General features: G+C 34.6%; 1 protein-coding gene across 1 annotated transcript in view; it reads right to left on the reverse strand.

Annotated features, from left to right (window-relative positions):
* The window catches only part of LOC150106479 (Y+L amino acid transporter 2-like), a 66616-nt gene extending 49245 nt beyond the window's left edge, over window positions 1–17371 (reverse strand). The window contains exon 1 of the mRNA XM_090393146.1: window positions 16372–17371. Coding sequence (XP_090249272.1) covers window positions 16372–16879 — 508 coding nt within the window. The 5' untranslated portion in view covers window positions 16880–17371. The remainder of the gene's footprint in view (window positions 1–16371) is intronic.
* Between the last annotated feature and the right edge of the window lie 1817 nt (window positions 17372–19188).

Below are 19188 nucleotides of genomic sequence, written 5' to 3' on the forward strand. Positions count from 1 at the left end.
ATAACCCTGTTGTTATTTCGTCTGTCTGTTACGTTTATCGCACCATATATCCAGGTCTTTTGCAGGTGACCATTCAAAAAGTTTCCTTTTGAAATCGCTCTCAACCTTTTTTCTACTATTATCTACACTTGAACGCAGATACTACCACTGCCTATTTGTACCTACTGTGACCTCCTATGTCTTACCTATCGCGTGTTACTGGCAGATCCCATTTAGGAACGAGATGTCCTTAATATATTTGGCATTTGAGTGTTACTTTAAATTACTTAAACATGTATATTACTAGAAAGAATCGTTTTCTGCTCCTTGACTTGTCATTTTTCGCATTTCCACCAGAAAAAAGTTTTCTGGTGGTATGCATAAGGTAAGGTACAATGGCATCTTTTCTTCATAATTTTTAAATAAAGTTTATACGTTGTAATAATTTAATATTACCCTCTTGAATTATATTCATTTGATTTGTCTACTTTATTAAAAAAAAATACGAACTGCTTTTGAAATAAAAATGATAAAGTAGTTCTTTTAGGGATCGGACAAATGTGTATACTACAAGTTATTTTTTATAAGCAATGTGCTAATAATAATAATACCTGTTTATTAGGACCATATAAATCATCTCATCAGAGTATTTGATGCACTGATAACTTTAATATTTGTACTACCACTACATATTTTAAGGAAGTATCGTAACATTTCAGAAGCAGATGAATAAATAGTGGAAATTCTGTCGGGGGGTAAAGAAAATATCAAAGACATTTTCTTTAAAGGTTCATATTTATTATAGATTTTTTATCAGTCATTCTTTTTTTTTAATTGCCCTAAAAAGATTGTAGCATCATAAAACTGCATTTTTTTCTAAATGCAATATATTCATTAACAGAAGGAAAAACTTCATAAATATCTACATGAAAATTCCTCCTCAAAAGTCTCATATTGTGTAGGTTATTCGAGCAGCTATGCCTGGTTACCTATGTCAGTTCATCTTTGAGTAAATTACACAACACGAGACAAAAGGTCACAGAAATAACAATAAAACAAGAGTGTCTGCATCACGTAAAGGAGGATAGTGGGAAAGGTTTTGTTCTATCTTTTCTTGATTTCATACAACGATTAACATAATACTCGTCTGCCCTTTAGGAACCATAACTGAATTGCATTGTCTAAAATTTCCGCTACGTAAGATGATACCTTGGCCACCTAGTGGGTATATAACGCATTAACAACCACAGCTGAATGTAGCATCAGCTTTCTCTCGAGTGAATTTTACTGCATAGTATAGGAAGTACATATTCCTTCCATTAATTAAGTGATGAATTTTTATTTGAAACCTTTACATACGTAAGATAACTGTAAAATATTTTACGTTTTCAAAGTTCATGTTCACGTTTTACACTCTTGTATAATCGATTAACACATCTTAAGTCACTGACCCGACTTAAACAGTCGGTTCAGTGACTTAAGATGTGTTAATCGATTGTTAAGAATGTAACGGCTTGATGATATAAAATTTAATTATATAAAATTTAGATACTTAATCATGTTAATTAATAGCACAAATGTGTTTACATGAAACTCAAAAGATCTGAACGCTTTTAGATGTGTGTAATCTCTTTATCCTGTTGGATCAAAATGGAATGATGAAATCGAGGCAGGAGGAGTTCTAATATTCCATGACTAATTTTCTGAATGGAGCAGATGCTTTGTTAAAATGAACTTCTTTCTATTCAGGACGTTTTCTGTTGGAGATAAAGCACAAATGATAAGATCTGTTGTTGTTTTTTTGCTAGTTTTTCTTTTAAATAAATAAGAAGCTCAGTTAAAATTTTGGCTGCCTCATTATAGTGTGATGATTATTATAGGATATGATTCAAAGATGACATGTTGCGAAGAAGTTGCATGTGGTGTACCCAAAGAATGTGGTCAAAGAGGTCAAAACTACTTTCAGGCAACCTAAAACTTGACAAGGAATCATTATTATCAGCATCAGTAAACCAAGATAATGAAATGAATTATCATGTACAAGCAGATTCAATGTATTTTCGAGAGTAGAATTTACAAATGGAACTTTTTAAACATATATGTATTTTGTAGATTTTGTAAAATGAATGCAAACAGCGAAGATATGTAAACATGCATAATAAATACTAGAATTCCAAAATAAGTAAAATATGCACATACTGTACATTTAAATGTTGCGTGTTTTATTTCTTTTGAAGAAACCAAAAAGTAGTAGCAAATTGTATGAGAATTCTACTTTTCCTATTATTATCCAATAAAATTGAAAGAATTTTTCAATGACATCTTGGTGCTATCTTTAGAGAATTAAACAAAAACTGACTTCAAATGAATAACACTTTTTTGTCTAATGCTTTAGAAAAGTTTTATGTGAGACCCCAGTTTAATATAAAATTATTTTCTTGAAGTTAAAGGGGCATATACTGTATCCTATTGAAACTATGCGGAAAGTGGGGGGAAACGATATGATGTGCCATCGTTACTACCTCTTGAATAAGCACAAAGAAACAGCTTTTAATATATATATATATATATATATATATAATCAATCAATACTAAATCATCAATACTAATACTAAATCTAATTTGAATACTAAAACTGGCTTCTCGCATTTCTACTTTATATCATGAACATCTGCATAATGTTTTCACGGCCATTCAAATGACGTTAATGAAAATTGTTCACATTTCCACTCAAAACAATTGAATATTCTGCTGAAGTATATTTCTTAAGTGCAGCATAAGTTCTCTTCAGTCACTCACTCACTCACTCACCTCTGGTGAAATTTCACGACATACAACCCTTCTAAAGTGTTGAACAGTCGTATCTAATCACCTGTCGTAACCTGAGATGAAAACACGCCTCGCTTCTGACATCCACAACAAAACGATTTATCGATCGCCATTCTTGAGTTTTCGCCCGCTTTTCATACTTGGGTCTCGTCTCTCTCTCTCCATCCGTCTTGAAACCCTATTGACCTATATGCTCGAATATGGCAGAACCCATGCAATAAAAATACCTCAAATACCAACGAGTTGAGGAAACGAGCACTTCAATCACCCATCGTTTTATATTAACTCGCCTCACCTATATGTGCAAAAATAAAGTATTTTGAATCTTCTCTCCTTTGGTTTATAAATTAATTAAAGCCAAATGAAGAACATTTCTGATTTCTTCAAGAAAAGTATGCGCCATCTTCATTTTTGATACGGATATCGAATTTCAACATTTCACAGCAATGTAATTTTCTGTGAAATGTTGAAAATAAATACTGTTTCTCAACAATTCTTTAGACTGCAGATTTAACGAAGATTTCTAATTTTAACTAATAATGGTGACATTGAGTTGTGCTTAAAATTCTGTTATAAACCAAAATAAATAAAAACAAAATAAGTCCTCTAACGCCTTTTATTCTCCAAAGGAAGTAGGATAGGCTTAGTAACTAAGTAACTTTTGAAGACTGGTGGGCAGTCAATCACCATTAGACAACTAACGCCATCTCGCGGTCCTAATACTATATATTATTATCGAAAATAGTGTGAGTTCTAAGGTCGAGTTCTAAGGTTTCTTGATTTGCCGGACTAAAAACTCGAATTTCCTGATGAATACCTTACTTGCCAGTACCAGAGATCAACTAACTCGGGAACCGGTAGAAGAAAGATTTTAAAAAACTCTAGTCGGTGACTAGAATTGAATTTATAAGTCTTTCTTCGGAAGGGGAAGCGCTGTGGATGCAAATACCATTTCCACAGTAGAGTCTATCTTTCAATGCAATTTTAAAACAAGGCCTGTGTAGCTCTTGAAGAATATTTGCAGGATCGTACCTCTTGATTCATATAAACAAATCTGGTTTATTGGCTGAAGCTAAGAATGATGCTTCTGCTTTCATGCGTAGCGGAGTTCGTCAGATTGTCCAGTTCTCTTTAACATAGAGATCTTGATGTTCGCAGTAGTTTGCCTAAATTGTTGGGATAGTCCCTTCTCTTTTGCTTAGTGTGAAAATAAATTGGACCATGAATGTGAAAATTTATGAAAACGAAACAGGAGGAAAATATGAAGAACTGGGTGTTTTAGAAGTGATTGTGGTGCAATGCGAATCCCATATATTCAGTAGACAAAAGATAATTTGATGTCTCTATTTTATTTTTATACACTGTTCCTCAATATAATCTCCCCACTATGTAACAAGTTTTTCAAATCATCGTAGTACAACTCTTCAGGTTACTTTCGGCTATGATAGCTGTCGAAGGCTTTTAACGAAGTTGAAGAAAACGAAGATGACTTCAACGACTATTGAAGAACATTATTTCAGAATGTGAAATATCCGCCAGGAGTTAGCGCTATCGGACTTTTAGTTATTCCTCAATTAAATTAAAGACACATCCGAAAGGTATCAATTTTGAAAACGACAGACAGGCCAAAGCAGATCTGAAAAAATAGTTAACAACTAGAAGATATTTGTTATAATGGCTTTGAAAAACTTGGAGAAATATACTGAAAAAGGAGAGAGAGAGAGATGAAGTAGAGATTGCAAACTATTATTTTTATTTCATCTTTTATATTTCTTTTGCATGGTTATTATCACAATGGAAATATTATTTTCGAAACTTCCCTCGTGTGTGTGTGGGGGGGGGGGGATCATTCAGAAAGTAAACGTGCTTGCTGTTCAAATAGCCAGAGAAAATACACAGTTATTGGCCTCCTCTGCACATATGCCATGTTAAAGGAGAAGCTTATGCCACTGCACTTAGGACTTCTCAACAAATTACGATCTTATGGTCTGCCATTTACTTTTTGTAACTGGACTGCCATTTTTTTCCATGCTGTTTACTACTTGTAATAGTGGAGGATGTTCTCTCTCTCTCTCTCTCTCTCTCTCTCTCTTTAGTTTTTCTTACCAATATTGGCGTTCCTTTCTTGGTGGGAATACATGACTTCTGTAGCATTATCCTCTTAAAAAAACATCTTTTCGCATTCAAGTCTTACTTTTTATTTTTATTTCTGCCTTTATGTATTTTCTACAGATATTTCCACTTATCCCCCATTTCTTCTAAACTTACAATAAGCGAACAGCTGTCCAATATCTATTTATAGCTTAATTACTTACTGAACCGCCGAAACTATTACTCTCTTCATCATTCGTTTCATTTTCTCTAATATAGCCCTCTTCATGAAGTATTCCCCAAGGACTAACAATCTCCAACTCCTGAAAAAGAATATCAGCATATTACTTTTCCTCTTGATCCTACCTGTTGACCCGTGTGTTGTGTGGCGCCCACATGCGGCATTAATTTTGGCTTTAACACACACACACACGCGCACACACACACACACACACACACACACACACACACACACACACACACACACACACACACACACACACACACACACACACACACACACACACACACACAATGGTAGATCTGTATGTTGTCACTATAGTGGGCCGACGAAACATTTTCATAATTTGGATTCTCCCCATCCCATCCCTACTTCTTAATAGCATGGCTGATTGCCGTGGGAAAATTCACATTCATAGCTTAACCTATCTTCCTTCTATTTCTCTCATTTTATAACTTTTATTGCATCTTTTTCATTATTAATTTTCGTATTACTTATTTATTTTTAATATTTTTATTATTATCTCTTCATCCATTTTATTATCTCTACATGGCACGTTTATTTGTCTTGTGCATATTTACGTTTGCATAAGCCATTCAAGTACAACTTCAAACCATTAAATCATCTATGATCAAATACAACTGAAGACAACTTCACCATGAGAGGACCCAGGGATGTCTATGAGAACAATTCCCACTACTGCTAAAGTAACTCCTTCGGTAGTATCTAACTTTCTGAAGATAGATTGGTGGATCTGTCTCTTATCCCACTGATAGAGAGCTCAAGCTATCAATTAATCAAAGCTTTTTCAGGAGAGAGAGAGAGAGAGAGAAAGAGATTTATAATCTGAAGAGAAATTACTGATGCCAGTGCTAAAGAATAAGTGATCATGGAAACACTTATAAAAAATAAATAAATAATACAGACAGCAGAAAGTGAATCTGCATGAAAGTGGTTAATTTGTGAGATAGATCAATAATCAGCTTCGTTTTTTCTTCTATGCCAGGTGGAGGATTTTATGAAGCATTTTGTGACACCATCCCAAATGTGAGAACAGCATTCAATGGTTGGAGTTGTGATTTATATGGAGATTATAGTTTTTCAAAAGGTAAAGTAACGCCTAGAGCTACAGAGAAGAAACCTACTACAATTCTGAAGAAACAAATATTTATGATATATTATATCCAAACTAGGTTTTGGGGGGATAAGAGTTATTACAAGAAAAGAAATTTCATCTTTTCACATTTTGGTGTTATCAAAAGAAATCTTTGGAGAAAACGGTTCTTTTCGCAAGAAATTAAACAATGGAGTTGTAATGAATGTCAGAATGGCATTGAAGAGTTTCATATCAGAATTTCGAGGGATAGAAGTAGGTTGCTTCCGCAGCTCAGTCAGTTCTGACGATGCCCTTTGACTGAAAAGAATTGGGTTCGAATCCAGAATAGAAGGAAGAGCCTTTATCACGACTTTTCATCTGAAGATGAATTATCCGGTTTCATAAGGAAGTAACAAGATTTTTCTGCATGAAAGTCGGTTTTTTAATCTCACAGAACATCGATATACAAACACAGGACACTACAGCAATTAAGATTAATTATCCTATCCTTTCGAATTTGGTTTCAAAATCTGCGTGGTAAGGATACGAATCTACGCGTAAGCGTAAAACAGAGCCGAGAAGTTTTGCTTAAAATGTTTAATGCAAAGTTTCTCGAATAAAAAAGAAGAGTGCAATCTACTGTCATCAGCAAAACAGAGTTTTGGAATAGTGAGATATGCAGTTCAACTGGAGAGGATCATTGGAAGGAAGAGTGGGCGTTTAAGAGATCTGTGGCTGCATTAACATTCATTGCAAAGTCGTGGTTTGACCATGAAATGCCTTAGAAAAGAGTCATTTGGATTTTTCCAAACATTTCCATCACATTTGTCGAAAGGGTGGGTAATATAAGCAAAAAGATCCCCTGCTGGATGGCAATGGGGAAATGGCTACTTGCGATCGTTTATTAGTTGAGAGGTTTAGTTGGGAACGTAGAAGATGAGTGTTAATGGGTTTCTTCGTTACTTTAGAAAGAATTGAAAAGAGTGCAGTTGCCCAGTAATTTGGTGATAAAGATTTGTTCCTTGCTTAAACAATCCTTTGAATATGTGTTAATTTCTGAGATTAAGAAAAAATACCAGTGGAATACGATAGTAGAGAGGGGAGGAAAAGAGACAAGAAAAATGAGTTTACTCCTTAACACAAACTTAAGAGTAATTGAAGAAATGTCTTCAGAAGCTGAAGATTTTTTGGTATCTAGTTTAGAAAAGATCTTTTCTGAAAAAAAATGAAAGGGATTGAATATTGTAAATTTGGATTGATATGAGGGTATTTACCGAGATTTTCAGTGCAAGAAATGGAGGAAAACTAAGCAGCCAGGAAATTGGCTGAAACATGTAGTTAATGATGCAGTACTGTCAGAAAAGTACAAAAGAAGTGAAAATCGGGTTGAACAAAACTTACGGCCAATAGCTTTGGCAGGAGACCAGTAAGCATGACTGCCATTTGGACGCGACACAAATGTCCCGCTTTTGGTCTCTTCAAAGTAAATTGTAGATGTCTTATTTAGATACTATTCAATATACAGTATAAATTCGTAATAAGTAAAACATTATTACTAACTACATATAATAATCATCTCTGCAACAGTCGATATCATCTAATCTCTATCAATAACTACCGAAATCATATGTTCCTAATAATTATTCTTAATGCATTTATAAACCAGCGGCTGCTTACTATTAACATTTCTCCAATATAATACTTACAAGCAGCCATGGAACAATACTTTTATGAATGTCGCATCCTTTTTTACTTTTGCCTCGTTTATTAGAACCTTTGTAGCTCAGTTGGTTTTGGAGGCACCCGTTCATTACAAAGACCTAGCCTGTACAAAGATTCTAACTCGTCTTTGACGCGAAGAACTTTTCAATCAGAAAATGAGTTAGCCAATCTTACATGGAAGTCGAGGGTTTTCGACTGTAAACTCTGGTTTTTCTCTACTCAAAACAGGCAAACCGGTTCTGTAAACACGCATATCTACAGACATAGAAAATCATTGGGCAGAGAAGAAAACAGGAAAGCTATTTGTTCTATAATAATTCTCCGGTATAGTAGCGAGCCTCCGTAGATCAGTTGATATAGACGAATCCTTGGTTGGAAAGATCCAGGTTCGAATGAGTCTTTCCAACCAAGTCCCGTCTATAAGGTGAGGAACCTTTATCAGGTCTTTTCAATCAAAACTGTGAGGTGAAAGATTTTTTTTTCTCCCGGAAAATCGGGTTTTATGTTGCTCTTTCATGGGATTTCAAAACAGTATGCAGTATTAGTCACACAGCCATTTAGTCACCCACTCAGGCCAGCGACAATGAAGTAAAATAGCTGGAACGAGATAGATGTAAATTAGATTAGCTCGCAGATGTAAATGGAAGAACAATCGACGATTCATTTGCATGACAATTTTGAAAACAATAAAATATCTAAAAATGAGATCTTCGAGCAGATTTGAGTCAGTTCCTTCTTAAAAATCATGCATCACTCTTGGGGTGTTTTCTATAATAATTCTCCGGTATAGTAGCGAGCCTCCGTAGATCAGTTGATATAGACGAATCCTTGGTTGGAAAGATCCAGGTTCGAATGGGTCTTTCCAACCAAGTCCCGTCTATAAGGTGAGGAACCTTTATCAGGTCTTTTCAATCAAAACTGTGAGGTGAAAGATTTTTTTTTCTCCCGGAAAATCGGGTTTTATGTTGCTCTTTCATGGGATTTCAAAACAGTATGCAGTATTAGTCACACAGCCATTTAGTCACCCACTCAGGCCAGCGACAATGAAGTAAAATAGCTGGAACGAGATAGATGTAAATTAGATTAGCTCGCAGATGTAAATGGAAGAACAATCGACGATTCATTTGCATGACAATTTTGAAAACAATAAAATATCTAAAAATGAGATCTTCGAGCAGATTTGAGTCAGTTCCTTCTTAAAAATCATGCATCACTCTTGGGGTGTTTTCTATAATAATTCTCCGGTATAGTAGCGAGCCTCCGTAGATCAGTTGATATAGACGAATCCTTGGTTGGAAAGATCCAGGTTCGAATGGGTCTTTCCAACCAAGTCCCGTCTATAAGGTGAGGAACCTTTATCAGGTCTTTTCAATCAAAACTGTGAGGTGAAAGATTTTTTTTTCTCCCGGAAAATCGGGTTTTATGTTGCTCTTTCATGGGATTTCAAAACAGTATGCAGTATTAGTCACACAGCCATTTAGTCACCCACTCAGGCCAGCGACAATGAAGTAAAATAGCTGGAACGAGATAGATGTAAATTAGATTAGCTCGCAGATGTAAATGGAAGAACAATCGACGATTCATTTGCATGACAATTTTGAAAACAATAAAATATCTAAAAATGAGATCTTCGAGCAGATTTGAGTCAGTTCCTTCTTAAAAATCATGCATCACTCTTGGGGTGTTTTCAATTGAAAACTCCGTTCGGTCATAAAAATTAAAGTTCGTTGAATTTCTTCTTCCAATTCCTTTCGTAGAAAGAAGTTCCATCTCAAACATGTTGGTTCAGAACTGAAATGGTCATCAGATATTTGCCGAATGTGTTCGAGATGTGTTCCATTTTCGCTTCTTTAAACATCAGATTTTCGTGGTCCTCCAATTTTTTTTTTTTTTTTGCTGTTGTTGTTTTAACTTATATGCAATAATTCACTTTTCCCTCTTGCTGTGAAGAGAAATCTGAAGTTTATTATTCTCCTACTTTGGTCTTTCTTTTCACCACTGGCGACATGATGTAGCATATATTTAATCTTTTCATTGCGTCCGAACCAATCTCTCTCTCTCTCTCTCTCTCTCTCTCTCTCTCTCTCTCTCTCTCTCTCTCTCTCCAAGGCAAGATATTTTTCATTGATATGAAATGCGTACGACTTATTTCAGACATTCACTTCCTTATTTCCTAATAATTTGATGGCCTAAAAATTGAAATAAAATATTTCAATATTTAACAAATTTTTGTAGGAATGTTTTATATTTATTTTTCATTCTGACTCCAGCATCCCCCCCCTTTCATTTTATTTACAAGCTCCTTATTTAAATCTCCGAAGTGTCTCCTGCTAATAATAATAATAATAAAAAAACATGGATTGTAAATTTGTCTTTTCCGATTATAATGCAATGATTTTTTTTTTTTACAATGTACGTTTGCTTTTAAATTTCTTCGTTGTGACTGAAAAAAAAAAAAAACTTGCAATTTGATCAAATACGTTTCGATAACAAATCAATAAATATGTTGTCATTGATGGAGTGCGAAGCCGGGTTACATGTAAAAAAAAATGAGCGTGTTTAAACATGTGGGCTTCCCATGGCCTTCTTATTTGAAGGGAATTCCACATATTTAAATCTTCGTCCCCCCTTTAGAGGCTGTGTGTGTCTGTATATAGATGAATATACTGATCGATGTGTTCCATAAAGTTTGACGAAGAAATTTGCAGTATTCTATTAAATGCATTAAATAACCGGACTGCAGTAGGAAGCGCCTCGGAATGAATGGCAAACACGAACCACTATAAAACAATAACCATTAAATATATCTTCTGCATCATATAAATTTTACCTCGCAATATCCTTTACCCAATACAAGAAATATAGTAACTACTACTGTGCCTCTTCCTGTTATAACTCCATTTCACGTCCGGGATAAGCTCCACGCGCTGCACATGTGCACTGCGCCAACTGCTGTAAAAACACCAGTTTGGAGGTCACCGGCCAGTAACGGAAAGACACCTGGTAAAGCGTGGCAGTTAAAAATCACTGTATTACGATTGCAGTGTATTTTTTCCCCCTCCAAGATTACATCGAAGCGAAAAAATAGAGAAATAAATAAACGGCCTCTACTAAACCACTGGTTTTCGTAAAAAAAATATAGCTATTAGCTTTCTCAGGAAAAAATTTCATTATTACAAATGAAATAGTTCCAGTTCACAAATATAAATATATTATAATAAATCAGAGCAATATAACTTCCCGATTAACAAACAAGGTCTATATCCACTGAAAACACTCCGGATGTGATGGGAGAGTAGGGGTGGGGAGAAAAAAAGGCCGATGACTCGAGTCATCGTGTGCTACTGAGAGGCATGCAGAATTATTAGAAATTTAATACAGCAATTTGGAGAAAGAGTTTTTTTTTTTTTTTTCTAAATTAGAGGGATGTAAAATCATGAAAGTGCAACAATTATCTCAGAGATATTTAAACGAATACAGAAAGTTTTCTTCTGTGATCTTAGCGATTCAGATGACTAGTAGTTATCTGTTTTAACCGATTAAGGGTAGAAGGGAAGGAATTAATTAGATGAAACTTCTGACGTATCTGTTCATAGAAATATCTAGAAAATGCCACCACCTTAATCTGAAGTATACGAAGGAAGTGTACGAATGTAGGCACGGATATGAATCCATAAAAGGGTGTCATTTAATTATTTTAAAATAATAATTATTAATAATTTTAATAATTATTAAAATTAATTGTTTAAAATAATACTGATTTATTTAAATAATATAATAAATCAATAATTGAATTCTGTTTGTATAAAGTTTTTTTTTTCATTCTTTTAATGTTAATATGCTGGTCACAAAAAGGTGAAACTGCATGCCTTTCTTCTATAGATATCCTCACCTCCGTAACACCTTTTGCAGACTTTCCCGACTAAAAGTAGGTATACTTTAAAGCAATTTAAAGTAATTTCTAGTAGCCTGAAGTCGCGGATCTACTGCCTATTAGAAAGCATGAAATTCTAATAGCGCATTTGTTAATCAGGATTACTATACTATAGCCGAGTGAAGCATTCGACCTTGAACGATTTTGTTTTGTTTCATACACTCGAAATCCTTTCATATTGTTCCTTGTGTGACATCAGTTAGATTGAATAATACCAATTAAAAAAATATACATATAATACCAATAATAAAATATAATAAATTTATAATACTAACATCGTATTATAAATTTATTATATTTTATTATATAATAAAATGAATGAAAAGGCATAGACCGCCCAGACGTAATCCCAAGCATTTCTCCCCTTCATCCATCCACAGAATAAGCATGCAGATCGGCATTTTGATGTAAGTTAGATGACCTTGAAGATTGGAATGCTGAGCACTCCACGGTTTATTAATTAAAGAGGACAGGAAGAATGTGTCATCCCTCTCTCTCTCTCTCTCTCTCTCTCTCTCTCATTAGCAAAATAAGATAGAATTTTCAATCAATGAAAAAAGGATTAATATACAGAGCGAGCAAATGAAGAAGAAAGTAGCTACCGAAATTCGTATTTTGTCAAGGTTAAAATAAAATTTAAAAATGACACTCCGCTTACTAACAGACAAAAACGGCTGACGCGATCAAGTCTCCATCACTTTGTTAAACTAATTTAACAAAATGGATAAGCATACAAGGTTTTAATAAATGAACAATACATAACAAATAAAACGTATATTAAAATAATTAAATAATAATAAGAAGAATACTTTCAAGTGTACCTTCGTACTTAGTAAGTTAAAAACTTACTTTTGGCCAAAAGTTTAATTCAAAATTACCGAAATTTATGATTTAATGGCTCGTATTAAACATTTGGTGTGTAATTACTTTGAAATGGCTAATGTATTATTGGTAAAAAGTTAAGCATCCTTTGTTGCATTTTATGTAAAACAATAAACTTTATATCCACAATCACGAAGAAATTTCCTTTCCATAGTTATATGGAAGTAATGAAATAGAAAAGATGCCCATAACAATATATTTGAATAATAATCTGCGGTGCATACAGACTTTTAAGGCTCACGACCCTACAACGATTGACTTCAGTAACCATTTTCAGGATCCTAAAAATAAGATAGTTAACCCTACACCTAAATATATATATATATATTCTTATACGTAAATTGGATGTATTCTCCTGTCTGGTTGTGAAAAACCAGAGTTTCAGCAAGAACCTCTGGTATGAGATCGGCTAACTGACCTTCCACTTCCACTAAAGATTATTGACATTCCATACGGGATTTCAACGCCTATCTTTTAATATGCGTTGAGTGCATATTAAAAGATGCATTCTTAAAGAGGCGACATACTTAAGTAATAATATATTAAAAGAAGCTTAACGGATAGAAAAACGATCCGAAGTCTAACATGACCTTGAAATTTGCTGAACTTTAATATGCTGCTGTCCCTTCCTTCCCAATATTTTTCATAGAAAAGATAACAGCCGTTTTTCCTCTTCACCTACAACTTCCGCATTATATTATCATCTTCTGTGTTCAAAAGACAAGGTGCGGGTTAATGATTTTAGATCAGAGCAGAAAGCTAAAGCCAGTATCAGTGATTTCATTTGGGATTTAAGGACCTGTTTGCAAAAGATAAAACACGCGCTACCACCAACCCAGATTAGCTCTCTATTTCGCTTGAAACAACATGAAAACTTTCTCGCGTCTTACATGGGATTCGAATTTTGTATGTGTCAAATGAGAAGTATCCTATTGACCAGTAATAGTACACGTGGAGGGATTAAAATGTTACGGTATTGCCCGCAGCAACCTTATTGTCTTTACATATTATTTATTGGATCATTTAAGAAAGATTTGGAGAGAGAGAGAGAGAGACCATATATCTGCTTTGGGATAAGGAATAAAGACAATTTCCGTTTTCACGGTCAGTATATGGAATTAACATACACTCAGTTTTAAACTGGTCTTGGACGGTATTTTGAAAACTACAAAACTTTTTAAAAATTAAATATTTTGGCTCTCGTAGAAGCTTCAAATCTAGACATTGTCATAGATGATAGATGAATTCAAGAGGCAATAACTAGTAATTTTCATTTATGTTCTTCTTTTTCACTACTGCCATAGAACTCAAGTCGATTCCTTTCAAGTATTTCATGTATCACTTATAGATAAAATAACACATTTTGGATGTGCTCCTTCCATACTTACAAGGACTTTTGAAATCAGTTTGAAGCTGGTTTCCTTTCTCACGGCAGTCAAACTGACCCAGAAATCTATATGTAAGATTCAGATTTATGGGTTATTACATCACCAAGTGTGAGATCACCTCCCTAATTACTGGAGAACTGGCTTTAAAATATACCTATGTTTCCAATTTTTCTTAAGTACGATTTTCAAAAAAAATCTTTAATGAGTAGACTGCCAGCGATAAGGTGCTAATTAAAAATAATAATATTTAATATTTAATTGAGAATTCATATGCTACGACGCATTTCGGATGGAGTCAAAAGCATCCTAAAAAGTGATACTTGTAATAGAACTGTAAATTCTTAAAAAAAAAAATTTTAAAAAGTCCCTGTTGACCGAGTGGATAATGTATCTACTGTCAACCTGTCCAACAGGTTGTAAATTCAAATCCCACTGTGATATGTAAAAGTCTTTAAGTCTTAAGACGATTTTCATCTCCTTGTGTGTGAAATCACAACCACCAACTTGCTTAGTGGACACCTGAAGTGGCTTGAAAAAGTTCTATTTGTGCTCTAGAACAGGAAAATTGGATTATCTAACCCTTAGGCCATTCATGCTAGTAAATGTGCGACAGATGTACAAAACCATTCAGAGGTGAGTTTCATATAAAATAAATAAATGAACAAATACCTAAAAACTCAACAAGTTGCCGAGATGTAACATATTTCATAATAGTGTTGTTGCAGTAGCTCTGCTTGTATATTTTAAATATATGAAAAAGTATCATCATGGAATTTATTTTTGTTTTCTATAATACAGACTTCAGAAAGTGGAATAGTTTTAATGCAAAAGATTTCTTCAAACAAGTATTAGACTTTTATAGCTCCATTTTAAAATCAGTCGCTTGATGATCGTATAAAGCAAAACAAATGTGGCCACACTACTTCTAAGCATGCGAATGATTTTCCTTTTATTTCACGTCTGCTTCCTGTTGATCAGGAAGTATACTGGTGATAATACCACACAGAGAGCTTAAGGTGTGTGTCTGTCTGTCTTTCTGCAGAAATGATAACTCTCAAATCTCTTGGACTTATATTCTTAATTATCAATAGATTTTTTGATCCAAACAAATGAACAACACATCTGCTCAATTGTGTGTTTCGAACATGATTTTTTTTTCTGATCCTTCGGGCGTCCAGTAAGCAGGTAGTGGTGACGACTGTCATGTCATGTCACACCACGCAATGAAAATCATCTACCAATCAAACATATTCAGAGTCGTCACGGTGGGTTCAAGTTCACGGTCTCTTCATTGTAAGGCGGAGACTCCTCTTTGACATCCAGATTGGCTTTACTCCTTAAATAACATAAACTCTAAGTAACAACATTCCAATTTCATGTAAATAGATTAACACAGCTTAGCAGGGACGAAGTAATTTTTTTTTTCTTTTCAAGAGGCATAACGTTCTAAATATCAAGGAATTGTTTAAGAAATTTTAATGTTAAGGAATATAAATAGAAAATAAAATAGATTTTATATAGCTCTAGTCTACAAAATATAATATCATTTGTATTTTATAAAGAAATAAAACTGTCAAACTGTTATTGAATTGACTGTATTCTAGCAGAGCCTTGCGTCAGGGAAAAAAAAAAGAAGGAGAAACGGATATGGACCCAGGACGTAGCCATGGTTTGCAACATACCTACCTAACCCACAGGATGAATTCATTCAAAAATTTTAAAACAAAATGTAGGTATATGACTTAACGGCTGTTCACTTCAACTTCATCATCTTTATTTTTTGCTCATGCACCGCAGTTGCCAAAGAACACATAATCTGCAGCCAAGAACATTACTCAAGTGTTGGCAAACAGCAGTCGTTGAAAAAAAAATGGTCACAGCAGACTAATGCCGAACAGCTGTAATAACAAAGAATATGCGTGCACAGTAGAATTATGCGGTAGATTTATCAGCCCAGTTCGATATCATTATTTCAATGAGATCGATACCAAAAGGCAACTCGCTAAAAAAAAAAAAAAAGAATTCATTGACTAATATCATTTTTAGAAGTAAAAGTAATTTAAAACTTTTTTTTTTCAATTGTAACAAACATTGAGGGAAAAAAATATTCATCTGATTTCTCTCTTCCTTACACACCAATACAAACATCCAACCAATTTGTTTTAGTATTGCTACAGAATAACATACACAGTGAATGAACATGACTTACATATGCAGAGACAAGCCAGGAAGCGAACGGCCTCATCAGGCGGATCACAGTCAGGATACATAGGTCTCATGACATAAAAAGAGAAGGTGAGGGCTACAATAGCTTGGGAACATGGTCGTACAATCATGCATTCCACCCACAAACGAAGAAATGCAACAAAAGGTCCGAAAGATTCCATAATATACGCATAGTCAGCTCCAGTCTTGGTGATCATGCATCCTAACTCGGCATAACAGTAAGCACCGACCATAGAGAAGATACCAGATACCACCCACACCACAAGCGACATTCCAACACTCCCTGTTCCCTTTAAAACTCCCTTCGGAGAAACAAAAATGCCAGAGCCAATTATACTGCCAACTATAACTGTAATGCCATTCATAAGTCCCATCTTTGGCTTAAGACAAACGACATCGTCATCTTGCTTCACAACATTATTTTGACCTTCCACCTTTGTTCCCTGCTGTTCGTCTAGTAGTGACTCAGAGTATTTCTTGTCGTCGGCCATTATTACAATGCTGGTGTTACCGTACTATAGAAAGATGAAAGGCAAGTAAAATAGTAAATATGAAGGAAGACGGCCAAGCTGATGAAAGGTAAAGGGAAGTTAGGAGGGGAAGCGAGGTAGTTCAACTGGTCCTCAGGACGTACGGACCATAGTAAACAAACTGGGCTGTTCTGCAGACGCCGAGCGTAAACAGCCTCAGTAATTCACGGATTACAGTGCACCTAAGTGAAACGAGGGTCCGTAGTCAACATCATCTACGCATGAACTCTCGTCGAGTGCTGATTGGACGAGAGAACAACGCGCAGCAGGCGTGGTGCTCGCGTCAAGAACGCGGGTAGAGCTAAGGGTTTAGAAGAAAGATTGATCAACGAGTACTTTCCTGCATGAGAGTACGTAACAAGTATAACTCCATTATAAACAGAGATACCACGACAAACACCTGAAATGGGGCGAAAAAAATTCCTTAAATTTATTTATATTTAAAAAGTCACACTAAAATTATTGATTCGAGAGGGAGAATTCTAGAAATACATTAAAACAATGCAAATGATAATAATAAAGCGAAAACGTTCTAAAAAAGCACGTTACCTTCCACAGGAAATGTAAGAATGGTATTTCAAACAAAGCAATACTAATGCCTATGCCTGCTCACGGTTCCTATATACAATGGATTTTGCATCCTCACGTGTGTGCGTGTTCCTCGTGGAGAAATAAATAACCTATAGTATTGAAATCCTTGCTTTGGGGGGCTTCTATAAATATATAATAGAATCCTAAACAATGGACTTCGATGCTTAGTTATAATAAATATTTTCCATTCTTATTCATATTGAATACAAATATTTACTCTTAAGAAAATGAAACAAAAAACATTTATAATTGTTATGTATTAGGGGAATCGCACTGCCTAACAAGAATAACTTCATGAGATAAGTAATAGTATCCCTCTAGTGGCGAATTCAATTTTGAGTGAGCATAAAGCGAGCATTCATAGGATTTTAAATTATTGAGTTATCAAATTTTATATAATCTCATATCTAACAGCGCCTTACTACAACTCTTAATGAGAATATTTTTAAAAATTGCAACCTAAAACTAAAAAATTAACTCAAAAATACAATTTTTTTCGTTTTTTTTTATAATCATATTATGAATTAAAAAAAAAAAAGAAAGAAAGAAAGCTTGCTTCAATATAAAAGTAAGGTTTATTATCAGAACAAAAGAAAACCAAATATAAATTATATTTAGCCTATCCTTCTTTTATAGCAAATTGCAAACAAAAGGCAGAAAAGTAGTATAATAGTAGAAATACCCATTGGTTGAAAAGGCGGCAAAAAATTAATGTAAACAAAATAAAAACTTTAAATAACTTCGGATGGCAATTGTTGAAAATATCATTGATGGAAGCTTGTTACTTTGGACAGAAGCGGTCATAGCCAGGCACTGAGTTCCAGGTTAGACGTTGGTGATAACTCAAAGAAGAGAGTGGTGTAGATGCTAATTTAAAGGAAACGTTAACCATTGAAATATGTACAGGAAGTCTGGTGACTTTACAACAATACTTCAACATCTTATTCCAGCTGTCATTCCCAGTCAGAGCAGGCCTTTTGTTTTCGGCTCCTTTTCCCACACCCGTACTTATACCATAAAACAATGGCATCACACATAGAGATTCCACTCAAAGCATTGCTGGGGTCATTCACGTAAGAACTGTACACGAAGAACGAAAATTCGCATACTGAATTTTTCCTAGATGACAACTCCCACATTAAATGGTGAAGGCCACTAAAGAAAATAGTTTCTCTCCCTCTCTTAATTTTAGACTGAAAATCCTTATATTTGAATTCAAGAACAGTTCTTTACTAATAATGTGTCATTATTAGATAGTTAATGTAAGTAACTATAAAGAAAGATAAAAGAATTAATGGTTCATAGACTTGTGTAGCTATGTGGAAATGGTTTGTATCCAGAACGCTAGCGCGCCCAAAGAAAGTCCGTTATAAGTTCGACTATTATTCAACCAGTAGAATAACCTATTATTCGACTGGTTCTCGAGTTAGTCGACCTTTGGCATAAATACGTTTTTTTTTTTTCTCGGAAAAATCAGGATTTTAATTTTAACTTAAAAAATCAACTGTAGTATCCACACTATTTTCAGACAATAATAACGTGCAATGTTAGAGTTGGGAACTACGAGTTGGAGGGAATGGTCTGTCATATTTTCTCTCTGCATGCCTACTTAAATTACTGATAGGTAAGGGCAAGCTATCTGTGATGGAGAAGGGCGGCTTCCCCCTATCCCAATCTTC

Source organism: Typopeltis vanoorti, chromosome 5, assembly GCF_054136105.1.
Source record: "Typopeltis vanoorti isolate ZY-2024b chromosome 5, IOZ_Tvanoo_1.0, whole genome shotgun sequence".
NCBI lineage: Eukaryota > Metazoa > Arthropoda > Arachnida > Uropygi > Thelyphonidae > Typopeltis > Typopeltis vanoorti.